This window comes from Panulirus ornatus, chromosome 11 (genome assembly GCF_036320965.1).
Source record: "Panulirus ornatus isolate Po-2019 chromosome 11, ASM3632096v1, whole genome shotgun sequence".
NCBI classification, from domain to species: domain Eukaryota; kingdom Metazoa; phylum Arthropoda; class Malacostraca; order Decapoda; family Palinuridae; genus Panulirus; species Panulirus ornatus.
Genome location: NC_092234.1, coordinates 8,191,999 through 8,209,093, shown reverse-complemented (window position 1 = coordinate 8,209,093; position 17,095 = coordinate 8,191,999). Strand labels below are relative to the sequence as shown.

General features: G+C 44.0%; 1 protein-coding gene across 1 annotated transcript in view; it reads left to right on the top strand.

The window, feature by feature from the left end:
* LOC139751269 (uncharacterized) overlaps positions 1 to 14,309 on the top strand; it is a 29,369-nt gene extending 15,060 nt beyond the window's left edge. The window contains exon 2 of the mRNA XM_071666572.1: positions 7,215 to 14,309. Within this exon, the coding sequence (XP_071522673.1) occupies positions 7,215 to 7,315 (101 nt within the window). The 3' untranslated portion in view covers positions 7,316 to 14,309. The remainder of the gene's footprint in view (positions 1 to 7,214) is intronic.
* The last annotated feature ends 2,786 nt before the right edge of the window (positions 14,310 to 17,095 follow it).

The window sequence follows — 17,095 nt, the reverse complement described above, 5'->3', positions numbered from 1 at the left end:
TTGCTTCAGAGGAATACACATGAACAGCTTCAGAACGACACTTTTAACCCCCAGAGGATGAAGGTACGATCCCTTTAAGGGACAGGGCACTACCCCTTGAGCACGACGCCACGGCCCTTGAGCGAGGCTTAAAGGGCCCTTGAGCACGACGGCACGGCTTGAGCAAATGAGGCGTCGGTCGGGCCCTTGAGCACGGCGCCACGACCCCTGAGGAAGACTTTAGGGCCCTTGAGCACGACGCCACGACCCTTGAAGCACGACAATACGACCCTTTAAGCACGAAAGAAGCACGAACATTGTGCATTGACTCCCCCTGACCCCCCCACCATGAGATTCAGTAATACACATGAAACCCCAACTCCTCCATGGTTATATATATGTCTTAACGTTGTCGTTAATAATAATAATAATAATAATAATAATAATAATAATAATAATAGTAATAATAATAATAGTCATAATACGAACATTCTAACAAGTGTTAAAGGTTAGTTCCTTTACGGCGAGGGAGTCCAGGCCAGTGAAATCTACGTAGACTGACTGTGAGTGGCCCAGGTTGGGGTGGGGGGTGGTGGAAGGTTCAGTTCTGCTATAATAGCACCACCATTACTGGGGGGGGGGGGGGGCAGGCAAGCAATGAGTCGCGAAATATACGCCATCGTCGTAACAATCCAGCTACAGGTTAATGTTTGGTAATGACCCCCCCGGCAAATAGTGGTACACTCTCTCGACTCCCCCTTCTCTCTCTCTCTCTCTCTCTCTCTCTCTCTCTCTCTCTCTCTCTCTCTCTCTCTCTCTCTTCTGTTATCAGGGTCTAAAACCATTTTTCCTCGAGTGTGTGGTTACCATGGACAGTGAGGGAGGGTTGGAGTGGAGGTTTTTTTTTTTGGGGGAGGAGGAGGAGGAGGAGGAGGAGGAGGAGGAGGGGGTTGTTAAGGTGGTTGTTACACCAATGGGGGTGAGGAAGGGTAGATGGTTATGGTACATGCATACATGTAAGGGTCTGGGAGAGAAGGGAAGGGAAGGAATAGGGCCATAGTAGTTACCATGAAGGTATGGGGAGCAGTTAGGACGGAGGGAGGGGGAGGAATAAACCATGTTTTCGCTACCATGAAGGTGTTAAGGGAGTGGGGAGGAGAGGGTGAGTAAAATGGTTTAGGGGGACTTAACCATCATCCCCCTTCCCCCTCCTCCCCCTCCCTAAACGTCTAGGCAACCATGTTGGTTCTCCACCATTACTTGAGGGTAGGAAGGTCATTTGATCCCCACCTCCTCACCTCCCCATTTTTTTTTCTTATTGTACAAGTAACAGTTGGTGGGTTGGTTGTATTTTCCTCCTCGTCTGTCTTGTTCTTCTTAAACCGGTGTTCCCAGCCAGCGCTGCCCCCCCCCCCCACCCCCTCCCTCTCTCCCAAGGGCAACCACGACCCCCCCCCCACTGACGGTGTAGGGGGAAGGGGGAAGAGGTGGGAGGAGGGGAAACACTGAACGGGCGGCGAGTCTCTGTTGACCCCTGCGAGGGATGGGTGGTTGAGGTGTGTCATGGCCTCGCGTCACTCGGGGCGTCGGTCGTTATGCCACCACCTCACCCCACTCCTCGCCCTCTCCAGCCCCGTCTGAGGAGGAGGAGGGGGACGACCCCACTCCTCACCCTCTCCAGCCCCGTCTGAGGTCTGAGGAGGAGGAGGAGGACAACGAGTGAGGTCTGAGGAGGAGGACAACGAGTGAGGTCTGAGGAGGAGGAGGACAACGAGTGAGGGTCTCCCTGGTAATGACAGTTGGTTAATGACCGTATACCTCTCAGGTCAGAAGGTCGCGGGTCGTAGCACGCACGCACCTCACACGTGTTTTCGTAGCGTCCATCCATACATACCCCCCCCCCCCCCCCCCACTTTCCTCTCTCTCCTTTTCCTCCCTCACGAACTTTGAGGTTTAAGCACACGAAAGACGAAGGGGGAAAAAAAATGAAACTTGAATCACAATTTGTCAGTTCCGTTCGTATATCTCGTGTGTGTGTGTGTGTGTGTGTGTGTGTGTGTGTGCACGGGTGGGAAGGGGGTGTACGTCCGGCCGCCGCTGCTGCCCAAGGGCCGAGATTTATGCCAAGCTCTTTCTTCCCCTTCTGGGAAGCACCGTTCCCCCGAGGCGACCGCAAAACCTGCAATTATCTCTCCTTGTTTCTCTCCACTCTTTGCCCGGATTCTCCTCTTTCTCGTGAAATCGTCCAGGAGTCTCTCTCTCTCTCTCTCTCTCTCTGCCGGGTCGACTCCCTCCTCCTCCCCTCCATCTTGTTTGTTCCCTCTGTTGTTCTTTGTTCTCCTGTCGAACGCAGTTCTTTTTTTTTAAGTTCTCTTTGGGAGAAGGAGGGATGCGTGCGTGCGTGCGTGCTTGCGTGTGCGACCTTTCTGGCCTGCTCGTTCTTCCAGTTGAGGGAGATGTGCTTGTTGCCCTCTTCATCCTCCCGACCCCTTGGTGACCTCTCCCGACTACCTGTGCCCTCCAGAGATGCTCCTTTGCCCCCATCGTGCCCCCGGTGTGAGGCGGGGCCCGCCCCAGGCGCAGGCAACTGAGATACAAGGCGCTGGGTGGGGGAGGTTGTGTACCCGCTCCCCGTTCGTAATTATGGGTTGTGAGGTCCACTTTTTGTACGTTCAAGATCAAGGTTTTGGTTGTTGGGTTGTTTGCGTGGCGTCTTTCTTCTTCTTTTTCTTACGACGGGTGTGTAATACACTGGTGTGTAGGCGGAGGGCTGGCTTCTGTTCTGATGTGGATCGAAGCTCGGCAGAATAGAACATGAAGCTGGTGTATAGCAATCAGGAGCAGATGAAGGTAATCATTTTTTTTTTGTTATTTTTTGGCCAGCCTTCCATCCAAGGTTAATAATGCTTTTTGAGGAGCTGGCTGGCTGGTTGGTTGGTTGGTTGGTTGGTTTGGTTGGTCAAGTCAGTTCCTTCGCTCATACTTTCGTCGCTGGGGGAGTGTTTGAAAGGTGTGTCCATCTATCGATTGTTGGCTGGGGTGTGTGTGTGTGTGTGTGTGTGTGTGTGTGTGTGTGTGTGTGTGTGGAGGGGGTTTGGTGGTGGCTGTTGGTCGGGGTGGAGTGGGAGGGGTGGGGGGTGGTGTTTCTGAGGCCCCGTATACCCACTTCGATACAAGGAGATGCCGGGAGGGAGGGGGAGTTTGCGGAGTCCATAAACCTCCATAGCTACGGCAGTGACGTGAAAGTTATTGGCGTGGCTCGCTCTCGGACGGAGCGAGGAGGAGGGAGGGGGGGTCAACACTGAGGCGTCCATGGTACTGGTGAGGTGAGGTGTGGTGTGGTGTGGGTAGGGTAGGAGGGGTTGTTGGGGTTGCCGGGTTTCCACTAACCTCTCGTGATCATTGTGAGGTGTTACTGGTTGGGGGGGGTTGGGTTTGGGGTTGCCAATTCCTCCTCCTCCTCCTCCTAACCCCGTCTCGCACGAATAAAAACAAGTAATAATAAAATACTGTCCTACACACTCACCCTGTGTGGATGTCTCTTTACCGGTGATCACCCCTCGGTCCCTTGTCTTTCGGGGTGAAGAAAATAAAAAAAAAAAGGACCGGGGCAAATCTATCAAACTGCGGCAGCAACATTGCCGCAGCACAAGCCGCACCACTACCGCAGCCTGCACCAGCCGCGCTCTGCCGCACCTGCTCCCGCGAGTTGCAATCTGGCCGGGGTCGCGTCTTGGAGGGGAGAGGGGCACATCGGCCGCCCGTTCTCGGTGCGTTTTGTAACCCTCTTACCCCGAAGGAGGCGGCGTGGCCGCGCGGGAGGGACGCGCGGGTAACGGCAGGACCCGGAGGGCCGGTGCCCTTCTTCCTCCCAAGTGGTGTGGCTGATGATGCCAGGCAGATGGCGTCTTTGAAACTTGGCTTTGTGTTTGGAATATGTCCCTGTGGCATTCGGGGTCCCCGGGCCTGGCTTTGACTTGTACGTTCCAAGGCCGCAAAATTCGTATAAAACTCTTATGTATTTTTTTCTTTTTTTATTTTTAATGATAAGTTGATATCGATGATTGCCAACCCGTAGAGTTGTGATCAGACTTGGAGAAATGTAGGGAGGAGGTGGATGAGGAAGGGGGAGCGCCTGCCTGCCTCTCTCTCTCTCTCTCTCTCTCTCTCTCTCTCTCTCTCTCTCTGACCCCTGGCATACTGATCTTGTTTTGTATTTATGGTGGTGGTGGTGGACGGTGGAGGAGTGCGGGGGGGGGGGGGGGGGGGGTGTTGTACAAGGCTTCCAGCCAGGTGCACCGGCCCGGGCCCAAGCCAAGCCATCAAGCCAGGCCAGGCCAGGCCATCAAGCCAGGCCAGACCAGACCAGGCCTCCCTGACGCGTGTGTTATCAGCAAGTCTTCTGGCTGGGTTTGAGCCTCCCTCTCCCTCCCCCTCCCTCGGATAGGAGGAACAACACCTGTCCTCCCTTCTCCCTCCTCTCCTCCACCCGTCCTTCACTCTCCCTCCTCTCCTCCTCCCGTCCTTCACTCTCCCTCCTCCTCCTCCCGTCCTTCACTCTCCCTCCTCTCCTCCACCCGTCCTTCACTCTCCCTCCTCTCCTCCACCCGTCCTTCACTCTCCCTCCTCTCCTCCTCCCGTCCTTCACTCTCCCTCCTCCTCCTCCCGTCCTTCACTCTCCCTCCTCTCCTCCTCCTCCCGTCCTTCACTCTCCCTCCTCTCCTCCTCCTCCCGTCCTTCACTCTCCCTCCTCTCCTCCTCCCGTCCTTACAGCCACCAACTGTTATAAATGTATATTCATCCTTAAGGGGATGGGGTGGGTTGTGGTGGCGTTCTGAGGGTTGTGGTTGGGACGTCAAAAGGGAGGTGGTTGTGGGAGCCGTGGTTTGGACGTCCAGGGAGGGGGGGGAGGAGGGTTGTGGGAGCCGTGGTTGGGACGGAGAAGGAGGAGGAGGGGTTGTGGGAGCCGTGGTTGGTGGGAGGAAGGATGAGGGGTTGTGGGAGCCGTGGTAGGGACGTCGAAGGAGGAGGAGGGGTTGTGGGAGCCGTGGTAGGGACGTCGAAGGAGGAGGAGTCGGGGTTGTGGGAGCTGTGGCTGGTGACGTCAGGGAAGTTGTAGGAGACGTTATAAGAGGTAGCGGACAACCCGAACGAAATGTATCTTAATATTTTTTCTTTTGTTTCGTCTTCTCACAACGAGGCAGTAGACAACCCGAACGAAATGTATCTCAATTTTCGTTTTGTTTCGTCTTCTCTCAACGAATGAAGAAATGGTACAGGACAGTCGGGGGTTGTTGCGCAGATGGGGGACGACGTGGGTCATTTGCGTCGGCAGCTGCGAGACTTGAGCTTTTTCATAAGACTTCGAGACTTGGGTTTTTTTTTCATAAGACTTCGAGACTTGGGCTTTTTTCATAAGACTTCGAGACTTGAGCTTTTTCATAAGACTTCGAGACTTGGGCTTTTTCATAAGACTTCGAGACTTGAGCTTTTTCATAAGACTTCGAGACTTGAGCTTTTTCATAAGACTTCGAGACTTGAGCTTTTTCATAAGACTTCGAGACTTGAGCTTTTTCATAAGACTTCGAGACTTGGTTTTTTTTTTCATAAGACTTCGAGACTTGGGCTTTTTTCATAAGACTTCGAGACTTGGGTTTTTTTTTCATAAGACTTCGAGACTTGGGCTTTTTTCATAAGACTACGAGACTTGGGCTTTTTTTCATAAGACTTCGAGACTTGGACTTTTTTCATAAGACTTCGAGACTTGGGCTTTTTCATAAGACTTCGAGACTTGAGCTTTTTCATAAGACTTCGAGACGAGCTTTTTTCATAAGACTTCGAGACTTGGGCTTTTTCATAAGACTACGAGACTTGAGCTTTTTCATAAGACTTCGAGACTTGGGCTTTTTTTCATAAGACCTCAAGACGAGCTTTTTCATAAGACTTCGAGACTTGAGCTTTTTTTTTCATAAGACTGCGAGACTTGGGCTTGTTCATAAGACTTCGAGACTTGGGCGTTTTCATTCATAAGACTTCGAAACTTGGGCGTTTTCATAAGACTACGAGACTTGGTCGTTTTCATAAGACTTCGAGACTTGGGCGTTTTCATAAGACCTCAAGACTTGAGCTTTTTCATAAGACTTCGAGACAGCCTTTCTTCATAAGACTTCGAAACTTGGGCTTTTTCATTAAGACTTCGAGACTTGAGCTTTTTCATAAGACTTCGAGACTTGGGCTTTTTTTCATAAGACCTCGAGACTTGAGCTTTTTCATAAGACTTCGAGACTTGGGCTTTTTTCATAAGACTTCGAGACTTAGCCTTTCTTCATAAGACTTCGAAACTTGGCTTTTTCATAAGACTTCGAGACCATCTCTTCTTATTTTTGTCATTCATATTTAGAAGAGACAGGAAGAAGAAGGAGGAGGTGGGTGGCGGTGGAGGCTCGGAGTGTAACAATCTGCTAACCAGAGTTTGGTGGAGGTGCTTTGCGTGGGTTGTGTTGACGCGGGTGGTTAGTTCCGGAAGGTGACCTCGTATCACTGAACAGCTGCTGTGATGGTTTGTGGCAAAGGAGTTGCTAAGAGGAGTCAGTCGGCGCGGCGTGGGTGGCGCGGGGGGGTTATCGGTAAGATAGTTGGCGTGGGAAGCGCTTGTTTAGCTTGACGGTCGTGGTGGCCCGATAGTTAGCGTGGGCCGCGACGGTAGTTTAGGCTTGGGTGATGGTCAGGTTAGTTTGCATGGGGAAGTGGTAGTGATGGGAGGTAGGTGTGTGTGGTGGCGTGGAACACCGTGAGGACGGGAGGTAGGGTGTTGGGCGTGGGGGGGGGGGGGGCCTCGAGGGAGAAGGGCGTGTCACACAGTACTACAACGTTGGGTCGCCACGCCACGCCACGCCAGCTGTTGCATCAGCTGGCGTGGTCGTGGGCGGTGCAGCCTTGGGTCGGCCAGCCAGTTGACTTTCATAATTAGACTTCGTAAAACACTCGTATAATAATGATAAAAAAAAAGAAATACGTGTCTTATCTGTCTCATTTATATCCAGCAAGCTGTATAATGAAAGCATTTCTTTTCTTATCTTTACTGGATTAAAAAATTGATTTGATTGAATATGTATATTCATAGCAGTATAGAGAAAAGGGGGGGGGATATGTAAAGAGCGTATGTATAGAATAAGAGAAATAAATAACGAGTAAAAGAAAATGAATGTCTAACGTTCTGCTCTGTGTTGTTTCAGCTTTCATGAAGATTCACAAGACAAAGCGACCGGCCAGCAGCAAACTAGAGGAGGAGCAGCCGCCCGCCCTGGTGAAGCGCCCGAGAACCTCCTCCTCCTAACACACGCTGACGACCGAGATGCACGTCCTCGCTCACGACGACACCACCACACACTCCTCCTCCTCCTCCGTCAAGCCTCACCACCCACACTCCATCCCAGATACAACTGAGGGGGGCCAAACTCCTGCACGACGGCCTCAAAAGCTCCTCCTTGCACGGAGAGGGGTGGCATCTCCCCTGACAACGACGGCCCCCCCTCAGAAGCGATGCCCCTGCAGGGGGCACCACCATCTCCCCTGATTACAAACGGCCTTTCATGCTCCTGCAGGGGTAAAACATCTCTCTCCCCCGCCCCTCCCTTCCTGAATTCGTCGGTCCCTTCATGCTCCAGCGGGGGTATGATCTCTCCAAGACTACGCCGGGCCGTCTGTACCACTCCTGTAGGAGGGGGTTTGTTGTGTGTGGCGTCATCTCCTCCCGTGATGACGAGGACGACACTCATTGATCCCCCCAGCCTCCGGAAGGAGTATAGCAATGTCTCCCGCCGAAGGCCTGCTGATGCCGACTCCCCAGCACATGTTACAAGCAAGTTCCCGCCGATGATGACTTTCCAAAACGCACCCGACTTCAAGAGTCGCTCCAGCTTCTTTTTCTTAAAAAAAAAAGCGTACGTGCGTGCGTATGCGTGTGTGCGTGTGTGAGAAGACTTAACTTGAAGAGCTTTTTCTCAACGTGTGCTGCGGAAACTTCACAGGCCAAAACTACCACCGTTGGAACGGATGAAGAGGGAGTGGGAGTGTGTGTATATACATATATGTGTGAGGCTCCTCCTCCTCCTCCCCCTCGTGTCGTGGCTGGACTACTGACGCCACCACTGATAGACTGGCGTCAACAGATCTCATGCTTGTTTTCTTCCAAAGGTCGCCAAGGCTGTTGGATGGCCGGCGGTAAGGGCGTACGGTTGTGGCGGCGTTTCTTCTCAAAGTGTGTTTAGACGAGTGTGTGTGTGTGTGTGTGTGTGTGTGTGTCCGTCCGTGGTGATCATGCCACACACACACACACATAACAGACTGGGAGAGAGAGAGACACACACACACATGAGTGAAGCTGATTTTTGTCCTCCCCGTCTTTTTCTAAGACGACGCACCCCCCCCGCCGCCGCGCCCGTCCCGCCCACCGCATCGGAGCGACTTAGGACCTCCACAAAACTCCATGATCTCACTGTTTAAGTTTTTTTTTCTGTGTAAATACTTATGTATTTATTAAGTTTGTTTGTTTGTGTGTGTGTGTGTGTGTAAAAGCCAAGAGGTGTGCGCGCGCGTGCGCTCTCTCGTCCTTCTTCGCCGGGAGGACGACTTGACTGACTGACTGGACTGGACTGGTCGTGCAACTGTGTGAGACCCCCTGAGGTACCATCTACCAGTCTGGCTGGGTGTGTGTGACCAGCCCCAGCCGCCCCCTCCCCCTCCCTCCCCCTCCTCCACTCCAAACCAACCAACCAACCAACCACCCACACCACCACCTACCACCACCCCCACCCAAAAAAACGCGCGCCCTGGAGGCGTCGTCCTTACAAACTTTTGTTTTAAAACTCGTGATCCAAAGAAATGTTGTTGGATGTGCCCAAAGAAGCTGCAAGCTGAACATATACAAACGCGTACCTTCACAAGTCACTCCCCCGATGCAAGAGAAGGGGTGGGTCAGTTTGTGTTTGATGGTCCACACACACATTCGCCTTCCTGTTAAAAAAAAAAAAAAAAGAGATTATGACGGATCTCATGAATACCATCTGTACTTTTTTTTTTTTAATCTCAAACATATGTGCTCTGGAGCAAATATTAATCTGTAACATTAACAGTACAAAATTTTGTAACTATTTATGAATCCTATTCCTTTATTTATTGTAATGTACGGGGCGTGATGAGGGGAGAAGAAGAAGAAGAAAAGGCTTGTGTTTTAAGGGTTTTTTTTACCCGGTGTGGTTACGTGTTGTGGCGGCCACGGGCAGCTGAGCTGAGGAGAACAACCAATAACCCAACCTCCCTTGTGATCACAACTACAACTGCTCCTGCTGTTGCCGCCACAACCACCGCCGCCCCCACATGTGTTCATGTTTTGCTCATGGCCTACTTCATTACGCCCTTCTCCCTCCTTCCCCCCCCCCTCCTGTAGGCCTACATTCTCCTCGAGCCAGCTATACTCGGTCGGGTCGTAGTGATGATCCCAGTATATATGTATATCCCCAGTATATATGTATATCCCCGGTACAAATAGGTTTTTGATCCCAGTTGGAGTTAAGAGATGAGGTTTATTTTTTTTTCCCCTTTTTTTTTTAAGATAAACCATTTAAAAAGAAGGATTGTCATGAAGAGTGTAATTGTGTACACTATATATGTACAAGATGATGAAATATATATGTATATTTTTTTTTTTTTGAGTTCCCTACATGTCTTTCATCTTTTCCCACAGTTTTTGTTTTTGAATACGTCCTGTTCTTCGGTCCTCCACCCACACCCAATTTATTATCCTCAAGTCTGATTTTTTAAATTTCCTTCTTACTGTCTTTCCAGCCCTCGATAAATATATATATTCACCTCTTTTTCCTCCCAAAGCCCGCCTACCCCCCCAGACTCTGGCAACACAGATAGCATACCCTAATCCCAAAGGGGTATTATCTACTTGTGAACAACCCCCCCCCCCCTTTAGTTTCAGAAGTAGTTAGAGTAATAACAGACAGATATCCTCCAAGGGATCATCATCATCATCATATTTACCTGATGGAGAGTTTATTTTTTTTTTGTTTTTTTTTAAATGTCCAGATTTTTGGATTTTGTTTGTTTTTGGCTTGACTGTTACCTGCATATTGATGATACAAAGATTGCAAGTTGTCGTACAATTGATCTCATTTTTTTGGAAGCAGCGCCAACCGTGGCTGTGATTGGTTGATTTTGAACTGAACGGCTTTTAAAAGTGGGGTCGTCAAATGCGACCCAACCCATCACCAAGAGCCTCTATATGTTCTACTGAACCATTTACAGTTTTATATAAGTAAACTTTTCTTTTTCTTCTTTATATATATAAATATATATATATATATATTCCCAAGTTTAATAAACCTATCGCTGACTCTTTAAGGTTATATAATTTAATTGTGTTTTCTTGTTGAATATTTTTTTTTCATTTTTTTTTTTAAATAATAATTACTGCCATGTCATCATTGTTTACTCGTTAACTTGCGTGTTAATTCCAAGTATATAAAGGCGCTAAGTAGTTCCGATGTGTGGAGAGATCATGTGCAAAACAGTGATTCTCCTCCTCCTTTCCCCCCCCCCCCTTTTTTTTTTTATTTTGTCATGTAACATAAAATTAAGAACAACAACAAACCCCCTACATAATAATAATAATAATAACACCACATGCTTACGCTACTTATCCTGTTCATGGTGAGTCTACCCTTACGCACAAGGGAGATGCTTAATTTTTATATATATATATAAACTATAAAAGCTGCGGAAACCCCCCCCTTTTTTTTTTTAAAGAAAAAAATGAGGTTTCCGTTGTGTACGGGCGCGACCCTTGAACCACAATGTTCAGCTCCTTGTTGCTGTTGTGCTACAATAACCCATGGTGGGGTCTTGCATGAACACCGGTCATGAACAAGTATTTAGAGAGGTCTTGTGAATTAGATCACAACTTCTGAATTCAAAAATAAAAATGTATTTATGTTCACTTTTCAAAAAGAGACAGGGTTTTTATTTTTTTCTTTGCAACTATGTTTGGTTAGGATATATGGGGTTAAGAGGGTTTGAAACATGTCCAGCTGGTGGTGCACACAACCTGTCTGTGTGTGTGTGTGTGTAGGACCCCATGGGATTTTGGCTGGACCTTCTAATGCAGCACCAGGAACCTGTTTTTGTGGCTGAGGGCCGCGCACGTGTCGCTGTCCATACATACCGCCTCGCTTTCCATGCCAACAATAGTTTTGCCCACAGGATGTAACTAGTTCCACCAAGCCAGAAGGTGCACCTCGCCGCCCTTCTCACCCTCCTCACCGTCTCCCACCTGACCACCACCATCACCATCTACCACCTACCTCCTCCTCCTCCACCTCCTCCTCTTTCTCAACCCACGATCGTCCCCTGACCGCCCAGATGCTCACTGAAACCATTTTGTATTATTATTATGCCCCGAATTATTTTTGGGCTGACTCTTGCAGTATTTGCCACACGAAGCTGATAATGGTCGGGAGGAAAACGATCCTTTTGAGATGAGGAAGGAGGAGGGAAGGGAGGAGGAGGGCAGGAGAGGGTATGTCAGGTGGTGGTTGGGGAGGGGAAGGGTCGTTGGTCCTCTGGTAATTAGAAGTTAGTCTCCACTGTTCTTAGGCTTCATGTTGATGATAAATAGAAAATGGGGAGTTATTGCATTCACGACGAATGTTATGGACACTGCCACAGTCGTTACCTTCATCAAATAACCAATTAATTTTTAATCTAAAAAAATAATAATAATAATAATAATACTCGTGTGTAAATGCCGTGTTTGAAATAGCTCCTTCCATATGTTGTACCCTTCCCTTAATTATTAATTTTTTTTTTGTAACACGCTGTTTCTGTTTGTTCAATGTATATCAAGATTATTTCTCCTAACGCTGACAATCATTGTTCTTGTTAGGTCATGTTACCCTCAGGTACAGAAAGATTAAGAGGAAACTATAGATTAGCATTGGTATGTTTCAAGTGTCAGAAATTGTGATATACCTTCAAATAATTTTATTTTTCTCAAAATAGTTGACGTTCCGCTCATGCGAAAGTGGAAAAAAAAAAAAATTTTCCCTCACAAGGTTTTTATGTAATTTTTTCCCTTTTCATGTTCTCAATTCCCTTATTATTATTATTTCCTTTAAAATAAATATTTTTGACTCTTTTTCCATTATTTTATATATTATTTCCCTGTTGTATTTCCGGTGTTTAACCTATTTACTAATCGAGTCCATTGCGCAACACTGATGCTACGGACTTGACGACCAACAGGGAAACAGATAAAAGTTTTTAGAATTTTTTCTTTCTCCCCCAAAGTAGTTTTTTTTTTTTTTAACTTTACCTGCCTGAAAGTTGTACGATTCTCTCTCTCTCTCTCTCTCTCTCTCTCTCTCTCTCTCTCTCTCTCTCTCTCTCTCTCTCTCTCTCTCTCCTTCACCGTACCTTTTTTGTTTCTTAATTTTACATTCTTTTTCTTTTTTTTGCCTGAAATTAAGCTTTGTATTTCTTTTAATTATAACTTTATTACGTATTGCTCAAAGTCAAGCATATGAAACCAAAACTTAATTCTTTAGCAAAAGATCCCGTACAACCCAGCTTGAACAGAACGTACCCACCCACCACAACCCACCCACCATGTTCGCTGGTGAACACGACCCGTTCGTGCGACATGTTCTCCGGGAAGCATGTTCACTGCCACGTGTTTCCGCTGAATAACATATTCGCCCGTAACGTTGTTCTCCCCCGGTCGATGTACATGTGCGTGCGCTGTGTTGAGCTGGTGTGCGCACAGTTCGTGCAACATGAACAATTTTGTGATGTATGTTGGTGTATGCGTCTTCTAATAAAGTGGCTCACGCATACATTGGTGGAGTTTTTTTTTTCTATTTTTAATTTTTTTTTTTTTTGAGTTAACTTTTAAGTGCCAAATGTCATAGGTCGTAAAGGTATTTCTTTTGTGTTGATTTGGCAAAAGTTCTGTCCGCTTCCTAATTTGGGAGGAAGTCATGTAAGGTCGATTTGGGACACTAAATTTTAATTTTTTTTGTTAAATTTTCCCAATTTTGGGGCACTAAATTTTATTTTTTTTGGTTAAATTTTCCCAATTTTTTTTTGTCTCATTTTCTATTTCATGTGTTAGATGGCTAACTTGTACAATCTTGGCCTTTCATGAGGTGTTTATATGGTATTATTATTAGAGGTTAATATTGTCATAATTTACCAATACTGTCATAATTTAACAATACTATTTATTTTATGGGCTTGTAAATGGTATTATTAGAAGTTAATATTGTCAAAATTTACCTACACTATTTTATGATTTTATAGGCGTGTATATGGTATTATTAGAAGTTAATATTGTCAAAATTTACTAATACTACTGTATGATCTTACGGGCTTCTAAAGGGTATTATTAGAAGTTAATACTGTCAAAATTTACCAATACTGTTTTATGATTTTATGGGCTTGTAAATGGTAATTTTAGGTTAATATTGTCAAAATTTACCAATACTATTTTATGATTTTATAGGCGTGTACATGGTATTATTAGAAGTTAATATTTTCAAAATTTACCAGTACTATTTCATGATTTTATGGGTGTGTAAATGGTATTATTAGTTAATATTGTCAAAATTTACCAATACTATTTTATGATTGTATGGGCTTCGATCCTCACCAAAAAATAAAATAGGTTGGAGAAAACTCATTAAAAAATTAGTTTATAACTTTGTAAGTGTTGGTGAAGATAGTACAAGTTTACAGATTCCAAAAGTTATGTATTTTGAACACAAGTGACTACTTAAGGCTAAGGTCACGATAATAATCCCGTTCAAACACTGATATGAACATTTCTGAGATTGGAAATGGATATTGCTGACAAATTTATTGATTTTTTTTTTTTTTTTTACCCCCTCCACACACATTCTTGAAGAATACAATTTTTTTTTTACCCCCTCCACGCACACTTGAAGAATACAAAAATTTTCACTCCCTCCACACACACACAAAACACTTGAAGAATACAAAATTTTTAATAACTGAAAAATCTTCTTCCAAAGCTGTGTCACTTTGTGTGGACGAAGTAGTCAAATCGGCCAAATGTCTCTTTTTTTCTTTTTTTTTTTTTTTTGAAGTTCTGGAGAGGAACTTCAATATTGCTGATCTCATCGAAGATTTAGAATGTTTAGTAATATATGTATCTATATTGTACATAAGAGTATTGTAAAAATTATGATGTCAAAATTATTGTAAATAATTGATGAGGAAAATCAATTAATAAAAAATGAAAATAGTGGTATGTTTCTCTGGCTCCCCTTCTTAATATACTAGTAGTGAACTGTTATGTGCAGGAAGTTGTGAAAAGTTGTGAATGGTGTTTTTATTTGATACTTTAAATAAACTAATTTGATCAGGAGCTTCCATCTCATTAGAGCAGGTGAAGTTTGTAATAATGAAAACTTCACAAGAAACAGTGGCTAGACTGAGAACTCAAATGGCTTCAGATACAGGATTTTTTTTTTTAGATACAAATCGCGTTAAAGGTTCTATGATATGATTTCAAAACGAAATTTGTGGAAACTGTTCAGTGCAATTTTACAGTTAAAATTGACGCATTTCCTGTTGTAGAAATATATATTTTGACAAGTGTCAGTCGTGAGGAAATTGCAGACATTGATTAAATGAAAAATAGAAGAAAAATAAACATAAAATTCGTAGATCTATTTTAGATGTAACTGTAATAACAGTTTCATCTAAAAAGAATACTTAATACACCGGAAAAAAAAAAAGATATAGGTAAAAGTAACTTTGGAGTCGTAGCAGAGAATCATATAAAATAATTGGAATCAAAATACACCATCCAAGAATACTTTCACAACCATAAAAAAAATTATATCTTTTATTCACGTAATTCGTCCGGCTTTATATATATATATATATATATATATATATATATATATATATATATATATATATATATATATATATATATATATACCATTAATTTCGAGATTTTATCAAGGCATTTGTACTGAACAAGAACAATAGAGGAACATGAGTGCGCAGAGAACGACATGAAACACCTGAGGGAGGTGTTTAACATTTCTCAACCAAGTACAAACTGAACTGGACCAAAAAAAATGAACCCGGCAGTCGATAAGCCTGAAGCCCAAATAACCTACCGACTGTTTTCTATAATAATGTGAAAAACAAAGTAAACTAGTAACGAAAATACATCAAGGTTGAGAAGGGAGAACTAAAGAGGATATTTTCTATTTATTTTCTTTTTAACCAAATATTCGGTACTACAGTTAGATCCTTAACGTTTCCACTGACGATAACTGTGAAAATATATTTCTAAAGTAATCACCAGGACGTAATTAAAAGAGAAGGTTAGGCTAATAGATGATTGTGAAATAACTGAACAAATAATTACTTACTTATGGCGAAGGACATGAAGGACAGAACTTATTGGGAGGATAAACTGAAGAAAAATCTTAATAAGAGTAAAAAAAACAAATTCGAATTATAATAATATCCATGTGCCATAAAATATCTAATTTTTTGGTGCAGAAAAGAAAAAAAAATGTATTCTTAAACTCATGACAAGTTTACTGTCCAGTTTTGAAGACATTACCGTTGGTCATGGGAAAGACTGAAGGTAAATATAATTATGACGGTGGGAAAAATAATTATGAGGAGAAATGTGAGGAAATCACGAGCATAATTGTGAGAGAAGGAAATGGTAACATTAACAGCAAAGTTAACGACGCCGGGATGAAGCTGTGTAGATAAACTGTTGGTTAAAGTAACATCAATAAAAATATTCGAATGTAGGAAAACTATATAGGAAACGGTCAACGATGAATGATTTATATATATATATATATATATATATATATATATATATATATATATATATATATATATATATATATATATATATATAATGCTGATAACCACTGGGAAAATGAAAAACGATAAGCTCCCAAGTGCACTTTCGTGTAATGATCGCCGGGGGAAAAAATAATTACACGAAAGTGCACTTGGGAACTTAGTGTTTCATTTTTCGAGTGGTTATCAGATCATGCGCACCACTATAACCATCGGATATATATATATATATATATATATATATATATATATATATATATATATATATATTTGTATAGAAGTGCCATTACCCCTTATAGAATCAAAATGAATTAATGATATATATATATATATATATATATATATATATATATATATATCAAAAAATACAGATAAATTATACCCCTCATGCCATTTTCTAACAAGGAGCAGGAGCTGAGCGAACGTTTGGACCCGCCGGCTTGGATTCCACAGAAGAGGGAAAACGTTTCGAAGCCAAACTAGTGAGTGAGTGAGGGAGGTGACCGGCCGGGCCGAGCGACCGGCAGGAGCAGCGTCAGCCCATGTCTCTAGCTAGGTTCGCCGCGCCGATAACAGATGGCAGGGCCGACCCGCCGCCGCCCTACGTATCATATACGCCAACCCATAATGTGAACTGTAGGTGTTAGATTTCATTTCCTTATTCAAGATAATTGATTTATCGACGCGACTGGGGAAGAAAAAAAAAAATTAACTCGGTTCTTTCTGCTTGACGGGTAGGCTATTCTGGCGTTTTAGTATCTTAATTTTTTTTTTTTCCTTTTCACAATTTTTACTGGTCATAGTGTTTATGCTGGACATCCCATTACAATAGATATGATTTACTTCCTCCTTTCAGTGTATTCATACCACGATTTTAGAATAGAAAAGGGAAAGAAAGAGTAGAACATATAATTCAAAATGACTTCCCCAGTACACATGACATCTGTCTGGCTTTGATTGTCAATGCAAAAGTAATTTGAGCGATATATATATATATATATATATATATATATATATATATATATATATCCTACAAATTGTATATGAACGCTTTCACTTCTTTACGGTCTTTTGTTACCATAATATATAGAACTAACTGCCAATTAAGATGTTCAATATTATATTTTTATATATATATATGTTTTTGGAAATCTAAACAACGCTATTGTGTTAGGTCACAAAAAAG